The sequence below is a fragment of the Rhamphochromis longiceps genome, linkage group LG3, assembly GCF_057381845.1.
Source record: "Rhamphochromis longiceps isolate RC_006_pf linkage group LG3, R_longiceps_female_GT1.1, whole genome shotgun sequence".
Classification (NCBI taxonomy): domain Eukaryota; kingdom Metazoa; phylum Chordata; class Actinopteri; order Cichliformes; family Cichlidae; genus Rhamphochromis; species Rhamphochromis longiceps.
Genome location: NC_140559.1, coordinates 23299171 through 23318857, shown reverse-complemented (window position 1 = coordinate 23318857; position 19687 = coordinate 23299171). Strand labels below are relative to the sequence as shown.

At 39.9% G+C, this 19687-nt stretch overlaps 2 protein-coding genes and 1 long non-coding RNA gene across 3 annotated transcripts; 1 reads left to right on the top strand and 2 right to left on the bottom strand.

Annotated features, from left to right (window-relative positions):
- Nucleotides 1–1739: 1739 nt before the first annotated feature.
- Nucleotides 1740–6067, bottom strand: LOC146673501 (uncharacterized). Its single transcript, XR_014910473.1, has 3 exons — nucleotides 5917–6067; nucleotides 4656–4790; nucleotides 1740–3377 (listed from the first exon to the last, which is right to left on the bottom strand). It is a non-coding gene; the product is annotated as an uncharacterized LOC146673501 (long non-coding RNA).
- A 2147-nt stretch (nucleotides 6068–8214) lies between these two features.
- On the top strand, nucleotides 8215–12638 carry LOC146673500 (V-set and immunoglobulin domain-containing protein 1-like). Its single transcript, XM_085401985.1, has 3 exons — nucleotides 8215–9143; nucleotides 11202–11537; nucleotides 11776–12638. The coding sequence occupies exons 1-3, from the start codon at nucleotides 9074–9076 to the stop codon at nucleotides 11970–11972; spliced, it is 603 nt and encodes a 200-aa protein (XP_085258111.1). The 5' UTR covers nucleotides 8215–9073; the 3' UTR covers nucleotides 11973–12638.
- Nucleotides 12639–13845: 1207 nt separating this feature from the next.
- On the bottom strand, nucleotides 13846–18828 carry LOC146673499 (uncharacterized). The gene is made up of 6 exons (XM_085401717.1): nucleotides 18579–18828; nucleotides 18311–18424; nucleotides 17025–17157; nucleotides 16183–16533; nucleotides 15918–16053; nucleotides 13846–14721 (listed from the first exon to the last, which is right to left on the bottom strand). The coding sequence occupies exons 1-6, from the start codon at nucleotides 18811–18813 to the stop codon at nucleotides 13981–13983; spliced, it is 1710 nt and encodes a 569-aa protein (XP_085257843.1). The 5' UTR covers nucleotides 18814–18828; the 3' UTR covers nucleotides 13846–13980.
- Between the last annotated feature and the right edge of the window lie 859 nt (nucleotides 18829–19687).

The following is a 19687-nucleotide window of genomic DNA, read 5'->3' as shown; positions in this document are numbered from 1 at the left end:
AGTTTAACTGCCTCTTAACAGCACACAAAACAAAGATGTTGTCAGTCAGACTCTTTCAGATGGTGTTACACAGTGGATCAAAGTATTTAGTGTGACCTAGTGAGGACCTAAAGTGAGGACCATCTATACCGAAGCACTTATAAATGAAACTGAAAGGACAACAGTACCTCAAGACTCAAAACAAAACTCATACAAATGTTTAATGCAAGGTGCAAACAAAACTCACCTGTTTATAAGATCGGGGAAACCTGCAGTCAGCTGAGACTAAAGAAGTCACTTGGATGAGTGACGAAATGTTTCTCCCACAAAACGCTACGTCCACATGAACAGAATCAACTTTTGGAGATTTCAAAGGCAACATCAAATTGCACTGATATGAACAACATCTATAAACCTATATGTCTGGAAGCTACATTGCTAAATACAATAACATGCGATTGTTTTGTAACACATTAGGTCATTTTCTGGTTTCATGCAGAAAGATAAATATGCTAACGATATGACAACTTAAAACTACTGGTATAAAGATTTCTGTGTTGTTCTACTTGCAACAAATATGCATCAAAAAGGATTTATCCAGAGCATATTTATTTATCAGAGGGAGAAAAAAAAAAACCCAGAACAAAAGCAGGAAGACGTGACAGAGTGAATTCTTAAATGTTTGTCATTTTTATGTTTACCATTTGTACATTGTTTTAACTCTGATGAAAGAAATTCCACTGTCCTTCCCCCCAGATTCTCGAGGTTCTAGGTGGGGGGCTGTAGTCTTTTATTACAGACACATCCTTGTGCTTTTGATGTAAGCTTCCTGCGTTTACAACCCTTTGGTCAGCAGGAGGTAGCACACACACACACTCTTACTTAGATACAGAAGTTCACACATATACATACAATGCCTTGTCTTAGAACCAAGGGGGCGTTGCTTTGCTATGATGTGTTTTGTGTGAACTGTCTCTCAATAAAAAGGCAGCAGAGTCGGGGTCATTTTCGTGGTGGACACAGACGAGGCCTCCCTTGCGCAAATAATCGATCGATCGACTGTGATGAATGATGTTGAATACGTCTCTAGAATTAGCGGGGCTTGTGGAAACACAGACCCAACAGTGACTGACTGATTACAGTATCTTATCATAATCTAGCTACAGTCACGCTAGTTAAAATGAAAAATGAAACCAGCCTTTAAAGGTGTGCTGTGAGTTTAGGGCTTTATATTTGAATCGCATTCCACGATGACCTCGACCATCTTAGATATTATTGTAAAACTATGGTATTATTGTATTGTTGTTGTAAACCGTGCTGTAAAGACACCTTGTTACTAATTAGGCAATGTTTTCTATGACAAACGTAACTCCAGTTTTCTGAAGTAATGGGCTATGGTAGTCATTAACAGCAGATCCTTTGATCCTCGGCCTATCCTTGTGTCAGGCTGAATCCTATCCATTTGTGTGTGTCTAGCAATACATTTCAAAATGAGCTTTCTTAAAAGTGCAACTGCACATTATCATTTTAGCTGTATTCCAGTTACGGAGTCATTTCCAGACCATTATGGAAAAAGCTGTGAGATCTCCTTATTATTCACAGATACATTAGCTATATATGAACTGTCTTCCTCTTGTCACCCCCGCTAGGAGCAGATGCTAACTGAGCGCCGCAAGAGGCCACTGTAAAAAAATATTCCGTAGAAAAACAGAAAATGTCCTGGTAATTTTCTGCCAGTACATTTTCTGTTTTTTTACGGAGGTTTGACGGACCTTTCTGTAAATGATAAAACGGAAAATTCTGTAGATTTACAGTATACTCTCTGTACTATTTACGGACATTTCCTTCAGCTATAAAACAGAAAATTCCGTTTATTCACAGTATATTTTCTGTATCATTAACTGATATTTTCCGTTAATAGAAAAATTGAAATTTCTGTTTATATTACTATTTCCAAGCACTTCTTTTCACTGTAACTCATTAAATATAGTTCTTTATATCCTTAAACGTACATTTCTATGCAATTACAACCTAGTACACCATGTACTCAAAAATTCATAAATTAAAACTTAAATTAATTTGTGCTTCGTACACAACAACATTGGTACAATTAATGTTAAATATTCTTTTATTCTCCTTAACTCAAACACTATACTTAAATATAATGACAGCATCCATCTTGTCATAAAACTACTAAACAGCTGATACATGAACAAAATAACTCACAAGCTTTCAAATTTGAGCATTTTTATTTCCTTGAAATCAGGTTGCCCTCATGTAAATGTGTTTATTTACATTCATTCAAGTGGCTACCAAGTGTTTTCTTCAAACAGGACACCTGACAAACAAAAACTGTCATATTTAACGACATGTTCACATTTAATAATATCCAGAGTACCTTTTAGTTAGAATCACTGCCTTGTGGTAGTTTTGCCTCAGCCAAATGGTTAAGGTGTGGTTTACATCCATCTCTGTCCACTTATGATACAGTATACACATGTAGTCAGTTATAGCCAAACACCTTTGATTACTGAATTGCATTCACTTCATTAATGAAGTGAATGTAATTCACATTTGCGTGAACATTTGTCTGAGATTAACTCTTTGGGCTCTTTACCTTACAATATAACATACTTGAGTCAAAATTTGTTGACTGTTTAAGTGGTGCCACATGAATACAACTGAACAGATCTAAAGAAGATGTTCCTGAACTTTGGGTTTATTCGAACAGGACTGATGGATAACCACAGGACTTTTCCCCATATGATAACTACAACATATAATAAATTAAGACAGATTACTGTCCCAAACTTAAAGATAAAAGTGTATTTACGGGACTTGTTTTGTCAGTGAGGAGCAAAGTATAATTAGAAGTGCTTGTTCTGATGAAAAGTTAAACTGTAAACAGCAGCATAGTGAATAAGGATCTGTGTCCACGAATCCTCAGCAGTGACAACACTTAAACATCATAGTTCAAAATCCTTAATGCACACCTTTTTCTCCACGGTGTTCAAATTCTCTAAGCTGGTTAAGTAGAGGAAAAAGTCTGACATATTTCATGACCATTAAATGTTAGACAAGGCTCTGAAAACGAGGTTACAGTTACAAACAAAAACCTCTGCTTGTGCGCACAGACCCTAAATCACAACAAATAAGACAATAGTAAGACAAATTACTACAAAGTCTTGTTACCGCTCTTCATATAACAGTGTGACAAAGTCCTGAATGCAGCCTGCATGTTAGTACATCAAGGTCCATCTGAGCTTTAAGTAAAATACACTCAGCTTTTCCTTGGATTTTAAGAGTTGCTCAGTTCATACAGGAACTGCAGCAGTCGGAGTTAACGTGTCGCTGTGTTGCTCCTCCGTGTCAGCCATTGAGACTAGTCGCAATTTATTCTGAGGAAAAAAAGAGAAACAACAAGACATTTTTAAAAAGTTTGTATTTTTATATATTTTTTTTACCTAGAGCATAAACAACATAAACAAAAAAAGGATTAGGGCTGTGCGATATGACGATATATATCAGATTACGATATAAAAATGTCTATCGTTTCATATTATACACTATTCTTTGTTTTGTGGTGTTGCAAAATAAACTGTTTACGGCAATATTTTTTTCATGGTTTTGATGGTCACTGTAGTTGCTATATTATTTCTTAAAGTTCTCTCCTTCTCTTATACTTAAAATAACCACACTATGGACGGACAAGTGACTGTTTTTAACGCGTACTTTCGTTACCAACAATGAGGATAAAACCATCGTGTGGCTCCGCCGTCCGCTTGTTTATTTTCCACATAAACCTTTCACAATAAAGCTCAAGTTTCTGTTGAGACTTTTCAAACTAAACTGAAATGATATACATTATTCTCAAACATAAAATTTCAGAATATGCATCAAACAAATGACCTCAAATAAAAACATCAAGTAACTATAAATGGCGCTTACAGTCACCACGCAGATGAAGGCACAGAGAATACCAGCATGGCCAGCAAGGATGAGGCAGAACCAGAAGGACCAGTCAAAAGAAATCGAGGACCTTATTGTTAAATGAGGGGCTACCTCTGTAGCATGGACATGGTTTGGTTATGAAAAGTCTGACACGCCCCAGAAAACTGTACTATGCAAATTATGCCACAAACTGGTCCCCACCACCACTCGAACACGACAAACCTCTTTAACCACCTACACAAGAATCACATGAAAGAGTTTCGAGAGAGTTTACGAATGAAAAGCAAAAAAGAGTCGTCAGGTGCTCAAAATAATCCTTAGACGTTAGAACAGGCTTTTCCTTGCAGCACGCCGTCTAATAAATACTCAGAAAGAAAATGGCGGCCATTTAAACTCATGTCTAAAAATGTATAGTTTCATGCATCGGTCAAAACACTCGACTCCTGGTACACGACGCCCAACTGAAAACATTTCACATAAGTCGAGTTGCCCGAGAATCACAGAATTTACAGAAAATGCACTATTTTGTGATATATATCGTTATCAGGAGAGATACGTCTTATATTGGGATATGAGACTTTGGTCATATCACGCAGCCCTACAAAGGATTATAATTCACGTAGAGTTGCATACACATAACACCATTCTGTTGCAACAAAAGCAGTTTATAATTAAAGTAACATACATACCTTGAAAAACTAAATCAACCACAACATTAAACTCACCTTGTGTTTGTAGAGAAGGTGATCAGGGTTTTTCTTCATTTCCTGAGACCAGCTGCTCTGGATCATCACCAGCTTGTATCTTCATCTTTTTTTTCACTCGGGGAAGTCTTTCCTTTTCTTGGCCATTGCTCTGCACTGGAAAACCAAAGTGTGTGATCAAAGGTGAAATAAGGGTTATTTTTCCACTGCAGGACTTAAAGTGCTTCAAGTAGTGATAGCTGTTGATCCATTTCTCAAATAATCTGTAAGGATCTGGATTTTTAAGAAAGATACAAATATCTCTGCTTATATTTGGCTAAAAGCTTGATATAGACAAGGCATATAGAGCCCCTGCACACCAGCACTGCGCTTACATTATAGTTCAATCAAGAAATAGTTATTATTGATTTATTATTGAATTTTTTTAGTAATAATTTTTAGTATTTAATCACATTAGCACAGTGGGGTGACAAAAATATTCCACATACAAGAAATGCTGCTCAGCATTTCATAAATTACATTTTCAACAAATGTTGGAGTAAAAACACAGTTACAGGGAAAATGTGTCTGTCTGTAAATATTAACTAAACATTTCTATGTGCTACAAAATAGACATACTGTAATTGTAAATGTGCTGAGGTGAAACTATACTTTCAATAATTTTACCACTACAGTCTGTTAACCACCGAAATAATCTATGCTGGTCAGCTAGCTAAAAGTCTTTACTTTAGCAGCCCAAATCAGAGGCTAACATTAGCATTTGCTAGCGTCAGCCAGGAAGGTCTGAGGCTTAAACTAGGGTTAGTGTAACTTTGCCTGAAACCCTTTAAAGTGTACAGTAGAGCCAACTGTAAAACACAGGTATTGATACAGTACTTATTAGAGTCCTAGAATAATTTCTAGAACCATGAAGTTCTCACTTTCCCAGTTATCCACATCGCTGACTTTCGCTAATTAGCTAGTTAGCAGTCACAGCTGTGTAATACCCAGAGAGACACAGACAGCTAACTATAATATTTATGAAAACTGGTTCAGCCACTGAAGGGCAAAACTGGTGGTATCACAGTAAAAATTATTTTAACATTAACTAAAATAAAGCTTAAGTCATGTTAAACCTAAATAACAATTATTTTAAAAAATGAGTCAGCAAAATATTCCTGACTTGTCTGGAGACAGCCGAAACCAGTTAACAAATAAATTAACAATTCTTTCTAAATAAAAACACGGAGTCTTTTGAAAAAACATTATTTTAATAAAACGAAACATGAGTTTTAATACTTACCACAGAAATTTGAAGGCAGTTTCTCCAACTTCAGAATCCAAAATCCAGATGAAGCCTGAAAGAAGCCTAATGGCTGCTCTTGCGCTTACTTTTCCCTCCTTTTCAGGTTCTTTTTCCCACAATGCATTGCAGTAGTTGAGAAATACAGAAAAATACCTGTAAATGACTAATACGGAAAATTCCTTCACGTTTATACAGTAGATTGTACTGTATTTTTACGGATTTTTTTTACAGTGGGGTCCATGCTCACAGGTGCTGCTGATAAGGAGCCAATCAGACACCCGATTGTCAGCACGTGGAGTACCAGAATCTTAAAACTAGATTCAAAAGAAGAATAGTCTGTTTGGCGCTGCGAGAGAAGATTTGGCAAGTTTTTGAATGGGTGTAAACCAGATACTTAACTCTGCTGCTGTGGGTTAGGGCGTGTTATTTATTTGCTTTGTAAATGCAATGTTTACTGTTTCCTGTCTTTTTCTTCCCTTTCAGTTCCAGTTTCCAGATGAACAGAATCAACTTTTGGAAACTCACCTGAGGTTTGCATAATACTGAAATGATGGTGGGTGCAGAGTCTTAAGTTTATGGGAGGTGTTTCAGAGAGAATGAGACATACTGAGCAGTTGGAGCCACACTGGAACTGTATTGGGCACCACTAGCTCAGAATCAAAGACACACCTCCATCCTTCATTTGTCTGTCCTGCAGATCCTTCCGATTCCTAAAAGATGAAATGAATAGAATAGAATAGAATAATCCTTTAACTGAATACTGGTTGTCTGGATCAAATCGCTCATTCCAGAAACAAGGACATAGATCTTCCAGGTCAGCTCTGGTCAACTATACAACTATGATGTTAGGCTGAATGTTTTTAAATTGTTTCAGAGAACAAACAAACACATTCTTATAAGATTGAGGCAATAAAAATGCGCCATTATTGTGTATTATTCCTGTCCAAGTTCACATCACTGAAAATAAACTAGTGCTTGATTTTTTAAATTCTATTAGACTTATTTTATTAAACATATTCAACCACACACACAGTTAACACAAACCTCCTGCACTCAGATTTCCATCTTTCTAACAAAATTCATGCAAGGTTCCCACAGTTGGATGAAGGTTTCACACCTATCCTTAGCAATGTCAGCCAGTGTCTTATACAACATAGCCCATGGGTTGATGTTAACATGAAGTATTTCTAACTGTCTCTTACACATACACTTTTTTAATCCAGACACTACTATATATAATTAGTAAATAGTAGACATTAGTGATTATCAATTATTTTCCTGTATAAGCTGAACTGACGACTATCCTGTAGCAGATTATACTACGGTCACTGAAATGAGTACCACTGCTGAACATATAACAAACTAAAACCCGTCTCTAGCATCCATGTCTGTCACACCAACCCTCTGCATGTCCACCTTCACTACATCCATGAATCTTCTCTGTGGGCTCCATCTTTTCCTCCTACCATACCTGACAGCTCTATATTTGACATCCTTTGTCTAATATAACCACTACACATATCCAGATAAGGTCCCCTCTACTCCAGCAAAAAGTTTTTGGTTTAGAGTAGCATGGATCCCGCTGAGCTTTGAAGTGTGAGCAGGGCAGACAGCTTACGTTTAGAATAAGAGTGGCTGTGATCATAACGTCTAAAGAAAGGACATGTGCTGCCACCTGTTGTCTTGGTTTATCACTGAAGCTGTGAAATGATTTAAATCGCTTCAATACATCTTCTACATTGTTTAGTCTATAACAATAAAATGATGTGGTTTGATCCCAGGCTGCTTTCTGGCTGCATGCCAAATATCCTCGGGCAAGATACTAACCCCACGTTTGCCTACTGGTGGTTGTCAGTGTCCGGCAGCCTCGCCTCTGTCAGTGCGCACCAGGGCAGCTGTGGCTACCATCACCAGGATGTGGATGACTGGGTGTAGTGTAAAGCGCTTTGGGACTGAGTAAAGCGCTCTACAAATGAAGGCCATTTACCATTTTTGCGCGTTTAATTCTCCTATGTTAGATTTGCATATGTGCATATGGTCACAGCAGAGAGAGCACAATCTGGGTTACAGCAGCAGACAGATCCTTTTTTGAAACGTTCATTTTTTTTGAATAGTATCAAATTCGGGATCATGGTTATGTTGCACATTTAGATTAAAAGAAATAGAAACTAGTGTGGCTTTGTGAGTCCGCCTTTACTTTGTATTCAACAAATATATAGACATAGTACCGTCACACAGTCTCACACAGCTTTAGGCGCACTGCAGTATGGCGAGTGGCTTGTTTACTCGCACTAAAGCTCCTCATTTCAGGAGATACTCCCTCTTGTGGTGTAACGGAGGCATAACTACTCTCACCAGCACTGTCTCATTGGAGACTAGGGCACAGATCATTTTACAACTAAAGAGAATAACATATAACAATCAGAACATTTTAACCACCTGTGTGTGTGTGTGTGTGTGTGTGTGTGTGTGTGTGTGTGTGTGTGTGTGTGTGTGTGTGTCTTTAGGATGAACTAGAAAATAACATAAATGTCTTTATTTATATTCTCATTTGCTGTTTGTATTTCTACATTTGTTTTCCGTGGGTGGAGACAGTCTGGAGCATGAATGTCTATCAGATGAGCCATAACTGAATTCCAGTCTGATTGGTTCCGCGTGACTTCAGAAACCAGCTGGGCCAAAAGTGGCTGTCCAATCGCCCAGTATCCACGTTAGCTCCTCCTCCCAGTGCAGAAAACACCCACCACAGTCAGCTGTTGCCTCAATCGGGACTTCCCCGTCAGTGCTGCGAGTCCGCGCTGCTTCGGCTTTTCTTTATATTTTCAGATTCGGAGATTATTCTTAGATATATTTGGAATATACGAAAGGCTTTCCAATGGAACAAGACGAGCAGGTGAAGCATCTGCGTCCCACCACGGGCTATGGAGAGAGGTTCAGGCTCACCCTGACCACTCACAAGTCCTTTTTGGAACAAAGATGGCGACGTCAAATGTCATTTCGAGGCGTTGGACGTAAGGGGTGGAGCCCCGCATTGGAGGCTCCACCCCAGAATAGCACGTCACTGTGCCCTGTGACGTGCTATTCTGCCTTACCGGTGCCCAAGTGGAATTTTATGCTTCCTCGACTTCCTCGACGGATCTAATGCAAAGGAAGTATGGCTACGATGCCCTTGGTTCACGCTGCACTCCTCTCGACTATGGTTTTTTTGGTCTCTGCGTTTAACGGTAAGTTGGGGTTATTTGTTAAGACGTTCCTCCTCGGTGCAGTCTGACATTACTATATCACTGTAGATCGGTTATACAGAATTTGTAGAAGTACACTTAAATATCGCGTCACCTATTCTGATTCAGTTACGGGTGGGAAGAACTGCACATTTAACGCATGAAGAAAGAGTGGGGTTATCACTTAGTACAAGTTCTCTTATGGCGGTTGGGCAGTGTTGGTCCGGAGGGGGTGCACTGATTGGTTGGGCATGTTAGGTGTGCGTAAATGACAAGTAAGTAGTGACCTGTGTCGTATTTTGCCTTTGTTGTGTCAGTACTGTAGTATGTTACCATTTAGGAGCTAATGTAGTCCATAGTTGGAGCGGTAGGCCACGCATGCAACGCGTGAGTTCACCCTCATTTCATATGCTAACTTATGTTGTTAGCTGCCCCCGGTTTAGCTTTGTTGACGCATGTACGGTCGCTCGTATGTCCATAATGTCATTCCTGTGTTATCAGACCTTCTCTGTATGTGATGCTTGTGATTGTTTACTTTGAAGTAGCGGAGTTTGTAGCGAACAATTAGGTACGTGGATTAATAAAATGTAGTCTGACCGGAAGTATGGCGTCCCGCTTGCCCTTCACAATAAGTGCATTATAGCGGATTATAATGGGGGACGCTTTTATTTTGTATAACTACCGGAAGTAGTTCCTGTGTACTGACGGTTGCTTAACTTCGCGCTAATGCTATTTAGTTGCATAGTGTGAGCAGTTTGAAGTGTATTATATATTTCTGATCTTTATATTTGATTATGTTAACTATGTTGTATTATGTTTATATTTGAGTATTTGACTTGTCTATTCTCTTTATTTATTGTTATTTCCCTTGTTTATTTCCTTTGTAGGAAACCACACACACACACCCAGACACACACTTATGTACACCCGCTGTGTTACAGCCCCAGAAATTAAGCGGTGACAATAAAGTGCCTCAAACGGAACCTCAAGCTCCCTCCTTCTTTCGTGCTCTATTTGGCCTTAAGTAGTGTTCTGGCCGACACACCGGGGTGACCGTAGTGCTCAAAGACTGAATCAGTGCCACACAGGTTTATTTGCTAAATAAATCAGATTATAACCAAAAACCACAGTAACAGAACTGATTTGCAAATTTCTGAATCCCCCTGTTACTGAAAAAGATCTGTGTATTTATCTTTAGTTTTTAGTTTCAAAAGGAAATCGTGCATTATAGGAGGGGGACGCACACATTTTGGCAGATGCAGCCACACAGCCTGATAAAATCTATAGAGGGGTAAACCCAGGTTAATTCACTGGGGTGCGATGTGATGACATGCTCACGTCTGGTTTTACACTGTTATAGTATCAAAGTCTTTGTCTGAACAAACTGTTCCCGTCAGATTATTGTAGTGCACAGTTTAAGGTAAATAGTCTTCCGCACGGTACATTATAATGTCATGAAATTAGCATTAAAATGCGTTTTTTCAGCTTTTGTGATTTGTTTCAGTGACTTCAGATCAGTAACAAGTAGAGTAAAGAAACGTAGCCAGACAAGTGTCTCCTCCTCCTCTGAACGCTCTTGTGGATGGGGGAACAATTTTTGCTGGAGGTAACTACTTTGGCACAACAAATGTGAAGAAACATGCAAAAACGTACAATGAGCAGCATCTTTCAAACTTGTCCATGCCTTAATTCTCATGTGTTCTTCATAGTAGTAGCAAATGCATAAAAATAAGGCTTTTATCAAAATACTCAAAGAAGAAATTTTAGATTTTAACTGTATTTACAGAGGCTTTAGAGCTTTTCCTACTGATAAAAACCTCATGGCCGTTCATACTACACAAGGAAGTGACCACAGACTTTAATGTTGCTGGATTCTCCACATATTTAAAGTCTCCTTTGATAACACACATCACTGTGTGCTAAATTTCAGTATCCAGTGTGTGCTGTAATTCATCTATTTCCCCAGATGTCAGTCTGTTTGCAGCTCTTGATGATTAGATTGCACAAAGGAGTAAATTAGCTTTTTAATGTCTACAACCCAAACTGTGTCCTCTCATTCAGTCCAGAAAAACATCACAGCTGGACAGAACATCACTCTGCCATGTCGAGCTCCAAACAACAACAAAACCATCATAGTTATGGAGTGGAGCAGACCTGACCTGGGATCAGAATATGTCCTTTTTTATCAAAATAAGCAGTTTGATCCAGATCACCAGCATCCATCTTTTAAGAACCGGGTGGATCTGCAGGACAGACAGATGAAGGATGGAGACGTGTCTTTGATTCTGAAGGATCTGATGATTAATGACACTGGAACATACGAGTGTGGTGTCATCCAGAACCGTACAGAGGGTTTGAAGCTCATCATCAGCATCACACTGAGTGTTGTTCCTCCAGGTGAGTGAGTAGAGTTGAGTGTGTGTGTGATCAGAGGTGAAGCTGCTTCCTGGTTGTTGATGTTTGTTTCTAAAGATGTTGTTGATGAGACTTTGTAGAAAGCAGCTGGTCTGAGTGATGTGATCAGAGTGCAGTAGATAATGTCTGACAGCAGTTTGAAGAGGAAATGGATTCTGTTCTGTTCTTCACTCATCACCTACCTGACAGCTGACACCTCACACCTGTTTCTCACCTGCAGGTCAGACACACACGGAGGATGGAGGGAAGGAGGATGGAGGGAAGGAGGATGGAGGGAAGGAGGATGGAGGGAAGGAGGATGGAGGGAAGGAGGATGGAGGGAAGGAGGATGGAGGAGAGAAGAGTGGATCTGTTGGACTAATAGCTGGTCTGGTAGTTCCCGCTGTGCTTCTTGTTGCTGCTGTTTCTGGATTTTGATCTACAGAAAACATAAGAAGCAGGATCAGGATTCATACCAGCCTCCTGTTGAAATGCACCGTGTTTGAAATGTCTCAGAGCTTTTCCAAATGAGCTCTCAGTCTCCTGGCTTTGCGCCAATTTCCCATCGTTGTCACTCAGCACAGTAAAAAACAGATCTGAGGACGTGTTTGTCATGAAAAGAGCCCAACATTTGGTTTTCAGGGTTTTCATAAAGGGGATTTATTTCTGTGAATGAAAAACCGACTGAAATCCTGGATTCTGTTCTTCACTCACCACCAGCTCACACCTTCTTCTCACCTGCACGTCCTCCAGGAGGACATGGAGGGTTTGTGGCACTGGTAGTGAGTCTGTCAGTTTTGGTACCTAATGATTTGATCTGTAAAAAAAGAAAAGGGAATGGTGCTGAATATGTGATTCCTGCTTCTCAGAGATCCTGTTAAAGTCTAAAGACATTGGGAGGGTTTCACACTGTTTGGAGCAGGGAAACAAGTACTAATGGTGCAATCTTTCTACGTAGCACTTTTAATTCTTATTCCTACTTTTATTTTTTCATGTCTATTTAAGTGCTATTTATGACACTATGTTTGCACTGAAGCACCGCAGCAATTTCCTAATGTTGTAAACCTGCTCAACATTTGGCAATAAACCCCTTTCTGATTCTGATACTGGTTTTGTTGTTGTTGCTGTTGTTTTTTTGTTTTTTTTGAACAACACAGTCGAGATTCACATTGTCCTCGCAGTGAACCGCAGAATCAAATGTCTGAGATCTTTCTACAGCTGAATTATGAATCTCCTGCTGCTGATCACAGAGACAGAAATTGTCTAAAAACGCACAGAGGCCACCAACACCCCACAAAGGTCCCTGACTTCACTGACAGTCTGGGGGAAAAAAGCATTTTTCTGAGGTCTGAGGTGAGGCTGTCTCACATAGTTAACCTGCCAAGACCTGAACTTTTTCATGGCATTTTTAATTTCTCGTTGCTATTTGGGCTGATTGGGACCTGATGAATGTAAAAACAAAGAATTACCTGATTTCCTTTTTTTTTTTTTCTTTATTTTTGTTTTTGAGAAAAGTGAGATCGCTTAATTATCCATGTTTCACTTATCTTAACTGCACTACTGTATAATCTATATTATTGCTTATATATTGTAATATATCTATATCATGGCTGAAGCACTTCTGGATGGATGCAAACTGCTTTTCGTTGCCTTGTACCTGTGACATGTGCAATGACAAAGTTGAATTCTATTCTGTTCTATTTAATTCTATCCACATACGTTTGTTTGACATTTTGATAAAGTAGCAGTTTAATGTCCTCGTACATGGATATTAAGAAAATTTTGTGTTTTGGTCTAGATCAGGGGTCTGCAACCTTTCACATCCAAAGAGCCATTTGGACCCGGTTTCCACGCAAAAGAAATGAAGATAACACTGTATATTTCTTTTTACCTTTATGCTTTGTGTGAATACTAAGGTGTGTTGCTTATGAAATCCATGAAGTGCTACAGAGAAAAATAAATTTTATTTATGTAATGAACACATTTTGAACTCTTAAAGAAATATAACAAAAGGAAAGACGCCCAGCTGAACTAAAATGATCCATGTAGCAAACAAAAACTGTTGTGAGCCTAAGTTGTGTGGGCATCGAAGGACTACCTAGTGCAAAGAATATACATGGATACAGATGTGCATAAGCTGACTACTTCTTTTTCTACATATACCGGTGTTTGAAAAATGAACAGTGAAAGCAACAGCAAAAAGAAAAACAGATCCTTCAGGCTGGACTGAACAAAGTGATATTTTATTGGCAAAACTTTTAATGAATGTTTAAAAAAACATTTTACTGTTGTGTGAAATCAATAAACTCTTATTTTAGCAAAAATATCAAAAACATTTTACACACTGAATGTTTTCAGAACTTATTTACATAGTAAGTATTTAAAGCTCCATGCCTAGCATAAGTTACTTGCACTGCTGTCTTGGGACAACTCCATCTCGTCTCACTTAACCCGTTTTTTTAACTAATGCTGTGTTCTGGTAATTTGACAGCATACATGCTACTGCAAACAGTTGGTTGATATTGTAAACAGGTGACATGGTGATGATGCCATCAAAAAGTTTGTTCTGTTTGATCCTCCTAATGACTCGCTCCACATGTAGCCTGAGTCTGACTGTGGCCTGCGTCTCCTTAACCTGGTTCTTCTTCTGCTTAGATACAAAAGGGGGGCAGTACACTTTGCATTTACAACCATCTGTGATCAGGAAGCCCTTATCTACCATCACTGCCATGTCTTCAGTCAACTTCTCAGCAATGCCTGATTGTTTGAATAGTTCCTTGTCACTAACCGAACCTGCGTACAGATCAGAGATGAATGTGACTGGACCATGTGGAGCTATGCCAACCAGGGCTTTCATCGTGCAGTGGGATTTGTACGAAGAGTACGTTTCACTCTGGAGAAGTGGTGAGGATGGTGTCTGACACCTCAGCTCTGTACAGTCAAGGATCACCTGGGTGTCTGAGAAACCTTTGAATTCCTTAGGGAGGTAAGCTTGCACTTCTGCACGTGTGAGCCAGATGCACTGAGACCCCAGTGCAGTGGCAAGAAAACTTGTCCATGTTGCAATGATGCTGCTCACTGTGGACTGGTGTATGTTGAATCGATGAGCCAGGTCCCTCTCCTTCAGACCAACAGACAGGAAAACCAGGAAAAGAAAAAACTCGTCGACTGGCTGGAGCAGCTGCCTCTGAAAGGTTGAAACAAAAGGGAAAATGTTACTCCTTAATCTATGAACTAGTAAGATCATGCTTTTCTTGGCTAAATGTTTTGTAAGATAAGACAGGATAGACCCTTATTAGCCCCACACGTGGGAAATTTGTTGAGCAGAAAGTGGCAAAAATTCAGAAAAACAATGGGATAGGATAAGAATAAGACACTGTGTACAATAGAATAAAATACTTTATAGATCAGAATAAAATCTGATATTGTCAAAGTAAATGGTTGCTGGAATGGTTATGCACACCATACTGTACTGTCAGGGTTGAATTCTTTTATTTTTCTAGTAAATAAAGTTGTTTTTATTATCTTTATATACAAACTGCAAACATCCTTGTAGGACAAGTGTTAGGACTTGTTAACAGTCCTACTAAGGGGCAGGTCAAATGTCAACGGCACTGCATCCATGTTTATGATCTCGTCCGGTCCGATGGAATATTCGTTTAACTTTCTTTGTGTGAATTTGCGCAAGTTTGTTATTTTCTCTGCATAGTCGGGGGGGAGTTGCTGACACACAGTCGTCCGCGCCCTGATGGACAGTCCTTTTCGTTGGCGACTATTTTGGCTTTCAGTCGGATCTGCACAGTTGAAACACCTCGCCCATTTGCTCTCTGTGTGTTCACCCAGCCTTCAATACATTTGGGCCATCTGCTCTTATTTCCTCTGAAAGCTTTTGTCGTCTTTTTGGACTGAGCCAGTTCGTCACGCTGGCGTCTCCAACGTCTCACCATTGATTCGTTTATGCCAAGGGTACGTGCAGCAGCTCTACTTCCCCTCCCTGAGAGCTTTAATTTGAAAGCTGCATCATATGCATTTCTTGTGTTTGCCATACTGAGGGTTTGTGAATGAAAGCTTCCTTTGCTCCTGTAATACTCCTCTTGCTAATCAAGTTTGTTTTTCGCGCTACTTCGTACGGGACTACGTTGCCTTTCGGACGGACATGTGACCAACATACCACTCTTGTCCCCCGATACTGTGTCTGATCACATGCCCTTCTGCCAGCCAACGTAGTGCCGTACAACAGCGGAACAAACAAAACAAATCCTCTGAAAGCCACAGGGTTCAAAGCTTGTGCAAAAAGTAGTGGCTTGTAGCCCAAAAATTGCGCTACATAAACACAATGCCATCGCACCTCTAGTTCCAACTACCAACAAAGCCATAGCCTACCGCTTGTGTGCGTGCAGGTGTCAACACTTCTTCGTCCGTGTTGGCAGCTGACTTGGCTCTTGAAGCCCGGATCATTTTATAGATGCAAGGCTCAATCAAAACCCAGAATGCCATCAAATGATCATAGCTTGGAAATCTATTCACAAGAGAGACAAACATCGTGTCAATCATTAATTAACATCACTCATGAAACATACAGTCAGCAGATAAAAAGTAAATATCTGTTGTTTTCATGAAGACTGGAAACACTTGAACTTCGATGTACCTGGTATAGAATTGGATGTCACTGTCAGAGCCAGCAAACCGCTGTAACCCAAACTCTCGCTGGACACGTAACTCCTGTATTTCCTTCCTCAGACTCTCCACGTCTTTGGACAGGTCTTCTGCTGATGGCTCAGGGACTGAGCAGTAGTCATGATCTCTTGTAACGCTGTGCTGACCTTGATCCCCAGGATGAACTAGTTCAGGGGGTTCTCGCTCCGTTCTCTCCCAAACACTACTCGGCGTTGGTTCAACTTTATAATTATTCCACTGAAAAAGTGTCGGGACAGCACCTTTAAAAAGCCTCCTTCGACCATCAAGGGTTGTTGGTCCTGCATCCTTGGCTGCTGGGTCCCTGATAAGAGAGAAAACAAAATCATGTTCATTTTTTTTGTTGAATTTTGTAGAAAATGGGCCATGTTTCTGGTGACAGTGGGGAAGGAAAAACTCCCTTATAACAGTCAGAATCAAGAGGGTGGGGAGGCGAGGAAGACAGAACAAAAGGCACGCTGTGGCAAGATTAATAATAACTAATGATTCAATTCAGACAGGTGTATAAATGCACAGTGGGTGAAAATGTGATTAATAAAGAGTGCATTATGTGCTAAGGGTTTAAACAGCTCCAAGAATTAGAAGAACCTACTTAAAACAGTTTTAAAGTTAAAATCATTTCTATGTGTTTATTGTAGTTCTTTTTTTTAAGTTTTCCCACCACCTAAAGCAGGGTTAAAGTAACACAGTTTCACTATCATGTAGCGTTAGTCTCACCTCACCCAGCCTCAATATGCTTACTTGACAGCACTCCTCGGTATTAAGTCACACCCAGAGAAAGACTGATATATTCACCTTGCAGGGATGCCTTCTGCAGATAGCTTGATTTGTGCTATCCGTTGTAGCTTTGCTGTCTGTCTTCTGTTGAACACATCCAGTCTCGTTTTTCTTCTTATCTTCTCTGCAGATGCCTTCTCTGCCTTTCTGCCTACAAAATAAACATTTCATTATTTCTACTTTAGAGCTTGCTAACTAAGAAAACACGACATAAAGCCCACTCTGCATGCAGCTATGTGGTTTTCCATCATCAGAAACCACAACGATAGTCTAGTAAATAATGAAAACACTTATGTTAGAAAGCTTATATAAAAGTTGCCCGATACAAAATGATGGGAACAAGCGGAATACGCCGGCTGGAAGGTCCCATCTTTCAGTCTTGTTTTGCTTACTCCTCCTTCAATGGTGCTACTCAGTTTTAGTTCACCTAATGAGGTAAAAGAAAGTACTTCTCTTTTTTCCTCGTCTATTTGTACAACCTGGGGCGCAACAGTTATCAACAATGGTTAGCCGCGTTCACCACGGCAGCCGGATGCTGCCAAAATAGCGACGCCTGGAGGGGGCGAGCCTGTGTGACGTCATCTCCTGGAGCCTGAACAGAGGTCGCTGCTCCCTGCGCAGTACAAATACTACCAGTTTCGAAATAAGAAATCGCATCCAGTTTACTAATGGCTGGGTGCAAATCTGGCTGTTTTCAAGCCGCTAAACTGTGAGTACGTCCCAAGTTAAGTCAGCTGGAGTGCGTGGAGTATAATAGCCATTATAAGATAACCTTTATCAGTCCCACTCAAATTAGTTTTGTCACAGCAGTTAGTGGACAGTGCAAAAGTTATATAACAAAAATTAGAATACAATAAGAATAAAATTCTGTACACAACTGTACAGAATAGAACAAAAAAAAATACTATATACAGTAGAATAAATAGAATAAGATATACAATAGGATAAAACAGAATACAAATTCTATGTACAACTGAGTAAAAATACAACGATGCCAGAAAGGAGTATTGCACTTAGTGTTGTTGTCCACCCTCCACCACAATTAATGTTATACATTTATCAATGAACTGCAAATATCTCGTTGTCATATTATGTGTCCATAATTGTAAAGTAGATGCAAACTACTACATTGACAATCGGGCAAGATATTACTTTAAACCCATTGTTGTCCTCCATGCACACAGGGGAAACTTTCAGCGGTTTTCACATTAAGGCCGTTTGAATCCTCAAAACTTTATGTGGCGATTGCCAGACACTAAGAGCAATTTTTTGAATTAGGGATTGGGGTTTGGGGTGGTGTTTACCTCCGACTAGTGCTCTTTGTTGTTGTCCTTGCGTTCGTCGTCTTTTTTCGGAGTTCATGTGTAGCGTTGGTACCCAGTCTGGATTTGTTTGATCCATTTCATAGGCAGGCTTCCCTACAGTGGTGCGATAGAATTAGCGAATCTTTACATAGCACGTGTCTGCAAAGTCACTCAATACGATGTTTGTTCGGATTGTATAACCGAGTGCATCAACAATAAAATTATTAAGCTATAAAGAGTGATGTAAACATACTACATTTTCACTTACCGGAGTGAAAATGTCGGGAGCACACCAACAGATATTTAGAGATGGAAGAGAACTGGAGATCAAGTCGTCCCACGGCTGCTATCCAGGCTAGACGCCTTCTTTTGGTAACATCCGATACATGAACTCCTTCACGTTGCTTCCAGGTTGGGAAAGCATAAAAAGACAATCCAACCTTATTCCCGTGCCGGTCGTAAGATCGAACATTGCAGCCGAGCACACAGCAAGTACGAACCATGGCTATGCTATCGCTCCTAGCTTAGACCCCCAAAATGGTGAATCGGGCCAAAATCCTTTCCACGCCCACCCCCGTGACATCACGCTCCGAAGCCCTATATGGCGCATCAGCCCAAAAGACTTTCCACGCCCACCCCGTGACATCACGCGCCAAAGCCCTGTAAGATAGTGATGTCCTGTGTGTCGAAGCGTGTGTCAGGGGAGTTTTTGGGAAGCACGTATCGAGGCTCGCTTTGATTACGTGTGCAGTGACGTTCGAGGCCTCGCGGGCAGTCCGTACCACGTGACTGATTCAGGGACTGGCTCGCCGGTTCGCGCCAGATTCGAAATAAAATGGGCAGCAAAACACAGCTGATTCCCCATCACACTGTTGTGGAATTGGACTAAGTACGTGCTACATAGTTGAGCATTTCTTCTTCGATGGAACCAGCAAGGAAGAGATTTTTTTTAAATTTAATCTCCTAATAAAGTATGCACACAGTAATAAATGTCACAAATGATAAGTACCATAATATAAATAAAACTATAGATCCTATAATCTGATTTCTGTATTTTAGTTTATTAAAAAGTGAAGCGCCACACAGTTTGTGTGATTATCCAGATGTACATAAGCATGATTACACAGTTACACAATCATACCAAAACTCTGTCCTGATAGTTTCCACTTTCTCTTTTGTATCACACATACTGAGACAATATTCGGGATAAATAACAATGAAAACAATTCATTTATTCAGTTTAGAGGCCTACACATCACATCATTATAGTCAAAGAGCCCGTTTCACTTGAATCGTCCACTTGATGGCGCAGTAGAGCAAATGAATCATCACAATGCTTTGACCATGAGTCGACCAGTGTGATGGAAAGCTTCAGTT